This window comes from Priapulus caudatus, unplaced genomic scaffold (genome assembly GCF_000485595.1).
Source record: "Priapulus caudatus unplaced genomic scaffold, Priapulus_caudatus-5.0.1 Scaffold789, whole genome shotgun sequence".
Classification (NCBI taxonomy): domain Eukaryota; kingdom Metazoa; phylum Priapulida; class Priapulimorpha; order Priapulimorphida; family Priapulidae; genus Priapulus; species Priapulus caudatus.
This window is the reverse complement of record NW_014577850.1, coordinates 56,468-62,414: the sequence shown is the minus strand read 5'-3', so window position 1 is coordinate 62,414 and position 5,947 is coordinate 56,468. Positions and strand designations below refer to the sequence as shown.

Below are 5,947 nucleotides of genomic sequence, written 5' to 3'. Positions count from 1 at the left end.
CACACACACACACACACACACACACACACACACACACACACACTCACACACACACACACACACACACATACTCACTCACTCACATACATATCTATTTGTATAGAATGGGTAGAACAATGCTAGAACATGCTTGGAGATATCACGCTATCCGTACTTTTAACACCTTTATCAGTTCAAAAATTTACAAATTATTAATGGAATTATATTTCATAGTTCTATAATGTTATATATACTACCTTGTGATGTGTAGTTATTAAAACTTAAATTTATTAATGTTGATGTGCGAATGCAATTCATCTTGTAGTCTACACCCAATGTCATGCTAACGCCAACAAAACCGAGTGTTGAAGGCGTCTACAACAGTAGTGGCCACTGCGTTCGTTGATACAAATGCATTTCGTATCGGGAATATGTAACATCATATTAACTTAACATAAATAAACGTGTTTATAAAAAATAAAGCCCACTTGCTAAACTAATCTATACTTAAATAGCTGTTTTTATGTAGAATCCGTGATATTCAAAACGTTCACCATTATATCCAGCTCACGGTGGCAGTCGTACTGCAGTTACGTACACCAACATATACTATGTCAATAATAGGGTTTTAAACCAGATTCCCGTACAAACCACATTGTAAGTATAATAGCACTTGATTACAACTAGTCAAAGCTACACAACGAATACCTTTTTTACTTATTTATAATATTTTTTGGAGGAAACACATTAAATATATTTGAGCAAGAACGAGAGACATCCATCATGGCGACCCAACCGAGAACAAACCATATGCAATTGAAACATGCTATATTGGGATTAAAACATATAGAATATAAACCAAGAAAATAATTACACTTATTGTCACATTCTGTATAATGCCCTGAACTATCTGCTTTCTTAATATTCTGTTAATTTGTCGAGGTTACATGAAAAAACTAGATTGAAACACATCGATGTACAGAGAGAACTCTCGTCTGACGTCGCAATTATAACGAGTCTGCCAGAAATGGGTTGTACATACTTGACCGTTTTTCTCAATGATTTCGCGTTTGTGGTTACAAATCTTTACAAATTTTAATGTGAAATACTACCACGACTTATTTAGTAAATATTTATATATTGTTTGGTCGCTAAGTAAGTGGGAATAACGATAAAACTTTTGCAATTGCTGGATGTAGAAACACGACCAAGATGGCGGTTATGGTTTTCGACCGAAGTGGCTGTGTTTCTTGGTCAGTGTTTTTCGGTCGAATTTCGGTTCATCTGTGGTCTGTAAATCAAGTGTCTTACATAGTTTTGTAGTCCATATATTACAGTTTTAGAATCTAAAATAATATAGTATAGGTGCAGCTGAAATTTTAAAGATATTTGATAATTTCTAAAGAATTTCCAACTTTGCAACGTTTCAAATCCCAGATAAATGCTTGTATATTCGTGATACATAAAGCTGATAGTGTAATATTGGCATGAAATGAAAGGTAAGAATCTCATCTTTCCAAAAGTGTAACTGTTATAAATAGTTACTAGGTGTAAGTTGATAAAAGTAAGCGATATTTCGAAGTAACAAACACAATTGCTCGCGTAACCGAGGCACAATCTGCGCTCGAGCGGAGAGTCTGATGGGTGTGTTCAATCACATCCGCGCTTTCGCTATATAAGCGGAGCTGCGCCGTGGCAGCGGAATCATTACTTGCAAGGTATTACTACTAGCAGCGTTCTCTCCGTATTAGTTTGACCTCACTACTTGACTACTCGTACGATGGCAGATTCAGACCCAGCACCAGCGGCAGCCCAGCCAGTCGCTTCGAAGAAGAAGGCTGCGGCCAAGCCGAAGAAGGCGAAGGTACCAGCCAGTCACCCGAAGTACAGCGAGATGATTGCGGCGGCAATCACCAACCTGAAGGAGCGTGGAGGTTCGTCCCGCCAGGCCGTCATGAAGTACATCAAGGCGCACTACAAAGTTGGCAACGACGACAAGGCGATCAACGCTCACCTGAAGATGGCTCTGAAGCGAGGCGTCGTCTCCGGAGCCCTGAAGCAAGCGAAGGGAAGCGGAGCATCTGGGAGCTTCCGTCTCGGAGAGAAGAAGGCCGAGAAGAAACCGAAGGTGAAGAAGCCTGCAGCGAAAAAACCAGCAGCTAAGAAGGCGGCACCGAAGGCAAAGAAGTCTCCGGCGAAGGCCAAGAAACCCGCCGTCGAGAAGAAGGTCGCGAAAAAGCCAGCTGTCAAGAAGTCTCCAGCGAAGGTGAAGAAGGCAAAATCTCCCGCTAAGAAGGCAGCGAAGCCGAAGACTGTAAAGAAACCAGCAGCGAAGAAATCACCAAAGAAGCCAGCGGCCAAGAAGGCAGCCAAGCCCAAGGCAAAGTCGGCGAAGAAGTAAAGTACTACCGGTAGAAGTCTTGTGTAAATTATTTCTTGTATATAGCAGCAATTTTTATGTGTGTCTGTCGTGGAGCTAGACCTTCACGCGCGTGTTTTTTAGCGCTGTAAAACTGCTTGTGAGACGTCTTAACTCGAGATATGTAGAATATATTTTATATAATTGTGGAAGTTTGGATTTTCCATTGCGGTCACAATGTAATGTCAACTGTACGTCTTGTGTTTATCATATAAATAATGTGCACGTCATTTTTATTTTGGCTTACTGGCTACAATGAACAATCTGAATGTTGAAAAAATAAAGACATTTTTATATATACGAATACATTCTTAATTCTTCATTTCTGTGTTCCCGTTTGTCTACTTTCGCGTTCGGAAGTCGGCGCGGTAAAGTTGATGTTGGCGAGCATTCGTTAGAACAACGCGCAAATTAAGTACTCTGCGCGTATTTTCCTACTTGCGAAGGTGAGTGGCCCACGGCGACACCCGCTGCCAGCCTTCCTCTCGTTGAGGGTACAGTCGCGAACCGCGCGTGTTCCGCTGAACTGAATAGCGTAGAGGTTTGCTGAACAGCAGCAGTGTTGCGTGCAGCCGAGATTACACAACGCGTTGGATACGTCGGATAGCTTGCAGTTTATTTGCCGTGCCAGTACCCTTCACATATCACGCGGGGGGCATTCTCCCGCGGTGGTTAACAAAAGCGGCGAAAATTAATTCGCGGATACATAACAAACGCGCGCTGTTGCCGCATTCAAAACTCCGACAAGCTTTACGTAGGGTAGGAGCCATTTACATTGCAATGTCTTAGTCATCTTGTAGCGGTTAACGTTCAATAAGGTTATTTATTAGAGTTCTGTCTTGTAATAAACTACATTAATTTTTATATACATGTGCGTAATATCGAATTGATTATTTTTACGTGCGTTGCGTCTTCGGACATTCACGATTCATGACGCGGTGCCTGCGAATGTTTGGTTTGAATTGCGAATTTCTTTGATTGATAATCTAATACACAATAGGATAGACACCTGCGTGGTTGGTGAAGGGATAAAATCAAATAAATTCTCAACGGAAATCTACTTTTTGTTTACTCAATTATAACAAAGGCGTAGATTTAGTCATATGCTACACACATATTGCTTAATTTATTAAAATTCTATAAAATTCGCAATAGGTACTTAGTAGTATGGCATAGTACATATAACACATGGATATATTCAGGACCTAAATGTAATACAAATATAACTAAGTCTTGATATATTCATGGAAATATATGTGGTGTATTATAATATAGTGAGTGGCAAATTGTGAATAATGCCCGAGTAACGGTACTTACTACATATAACAAGAACTAGAAAGATACGCGTATGTATAATTACAACGGCGCACAACAAAGTACATAATCTTTATTAGTGTACTGTTTTATACTATGTATTGATAACTAATCACAATAGTCTGAGCATAACCACGCGTTTGAATGGCACGTTGACACACCCTCCCAATATTATAACATTCACTACTGGCGCATGTATTTGCGGTTGGTCTCGTGGCGCCATCTATCGCACGCTTGTATTGATTGAGAGAAGCATCGAATCGGCAGTTCTGCTTTGTTCAGTAATGGAGGATGGACGAGCAGTTTGCACCGACACTCATGGAACAAATTCTTCATTACGGCCTGTTGCTCGGTGCTGTCTTCCAACTCATCTGCATCGCTGCTATATTTACGTCAAAGTCGAGTTACAATTCTAAGGTAGGTGTCGCACGTCGTTGCCGTTAGTAGCAGAACGTCGGTGTGGATCGCTAGGTCTCCTCAACTCCAAGTGCCATCCGCCGTTTTCGATTTACTGATCACTAAGCTCGATTCCCGTCGGCCGATAGAGGCGGCCATTTTGGATACGTCGATCCTAACGTGGAATCGAACATCGAGGATCGAACCGAATGACCGTACTGATCGTCCAGCCGCTGTTAACAATTAGTAGTCATGAAGGGTAGAGCCCCCGCGAACCGTCGTTATTCGAAAAAATCAATACTCGTAATTGCGTTTCATTACCGCTTCCGCTCCCTCGGCACGCAACCGGTCGATTTGACCGGTCACGAGTCGGCGAGCCCACCACGTTCTATACTATTAACACCAGCCGTATATAGCGTGTGCGAATTCCCGCCGGTGGTGTAAACTGTACTAGTCTGTAGCACGGCTGTGGAGGCTGGAAGCGTAAACGCGCCGAAATAAAAAGTTCGTTTTCTTTCGCCGGGGCAGAAGATGGACGACAGCGACGGGGAGGACGCGTCGCCGGGCAACGCGAGTCCGGTCAAGCAGGCGCACGGTCACCGTAGGAACAAGCACGAGCGCAAGAAGCGCCGGTGACCACCGCCGCAGATCCACGGACGGACGGACGAACAAACGGATGGACGCCAGAGAATCGTCACCTCCCCTCCCACCCGGCCGGTCAACCCGAGAGTGACCGGAGCACAGTGGAGGAGGGGCTTCCGTAGATGGACGCTCGCTCCGGGTGCCAACGATCGCCCGACGACGATGGGACAGCGCGGAATCCGACGGACGGACGGCGACGCGTGGCGGAGTGAGACTCGGAACGGAGCGTGAAGACCGGCGCGGAATCCCGGAGCGTCGGACTGTCAGACGCCTGCTGTTATTTGCGGCTGGCTGTTCGTTGTAACTTGTGTACATTTCCCGAAATTCCCCCCACCCCCCGTCGTTGCACCCGAACGGCTGCGACGCGCGCGTGCGTGCGCGGGCGGCCGGCGAACTTTAATACTCTTACCTATGCAACCATGAATCTAGGAAACAGGCTCACCGTCAGCAGTGCTCGTAAGTATGTGTTTGTGAAGCTCAGCACTGTCGCATGCTCACTCTTATGGGGTTCGTGTGGGAACCCAACAACACTAGTGTGTCTGTACATACGTCGATGTTCTGTACAGTGTGTTACAATGTATGTACATAAATACATATGTATATATATATATATATAATCTATGTATAAAACGAGGTATGCATACAGTAAAAACCCGCGTATAAGAACATAGATTTTTCCAAGTTAGCCTCAACATGTTCTTATATAAATGGTGCTTACTGAAAAATTAGGCTCAAAAGGTTCTTAAATAGGTTCTTAATTGTTTCTACTTTTAATATGTATAAGCTTATACTTGATTCAAATTGTGTTAAAATTTTCTTACAAGGACTGCAATTTTTGCTATTTAATACCCATGATGGGCTACAGTGTAAGTTTTTCAGTGCTTACCATACTGTATGATACAGTATGTATCCAAGGAAATAAAACAACATGCCAAAAAATGGAGGAGAAAAAAATGGAAAAAAAACATGAAAAATTAAGAACCTACTTTAAAATCTTAGCCTAAAACAGGTTCTTATGTAAAGGGGTCTAAATGGGAAATTTTAGCCTAACATGTTCTTAAAATCTATGTTCTTATACGCGGGTTATTACTGTACCATTCACTCGAATCGCAGAGACGCTGCGACGGGGACAGATTCGGAAGGACGTGAAAACCCCTGAGTCAACGCCGCTTCGGTGTGCCCATCGGGGGACATGCG

General features: G+C 43.3%; 2 protein-coding genes across 2 annotated transcripts; both read left to right on the top strand.

Moving 5' to 3' along the window:
* Positions 1 to 1,680: 1,680 nt before the first annotated feature.
* Positions 1,681 to 2,702, top strand: LOC106813543 (histone H1-delta-like). Its single transcript, XM_014817705.1, has one exon. It carries the CDS (start codon positions 1,760 to 1,762, stop codon positions 2,378 to 2,380), a length of 621 nt encoding a protein of 206 aa, XP_014673191.1. The 5' UTR covers positions 1,681 to 1,759; the 3' UTR covers positions 2,381 to 2,702.
* A 1,000-nt stretch (positions 2,703 to 3,702) lies between these two features.
* Positions 3,703 to 5,388, top strand: LOC106813544 (protein MANBAL-like). Its single transcript, XM_014817706.1, has 2 exons — positions 3,703 to 4,129; positions 4,637 to 5,388. Exons 1-2 carry the CDS (start codon positions 4,004 to 4,006, stop codon positions 4,742 to 4,744), a joined length of 234 nt encoding a protein of 77 aa, XP_014673192.1. The 5' UTR covers positions 3,703 to 4,003; the 3' UTR covers positions 4,745 to 5,388.
* Positions 5,389 to 5,947: the final 559 nt, after the last annotated feature.

Bases quoted from the DNA above. Each gene is read 5' to 3' on its own strand.
- LOC106813544 (XM_014817706.1), top strand. From the start codon at position 4,004: ATGGACGAGCAGTTTGCACCGACACTCATGGAACAAATTCTTCATTAC. The intron at 4,130-4,636 runs GTAGGTGTCGCA...TCGCCGGGGCAG, and splicing joins AGTCGAGTTACAATTCTAAG to AAGATGGACGACAGCGACGG.
- LOC106813543 (XM_014817705.1), top strand. From the start codon at position 1,760: ATGGCAGATTCAGACCCAGCACCAGCGGCAGCCCAGCCAGTCGCTTCG.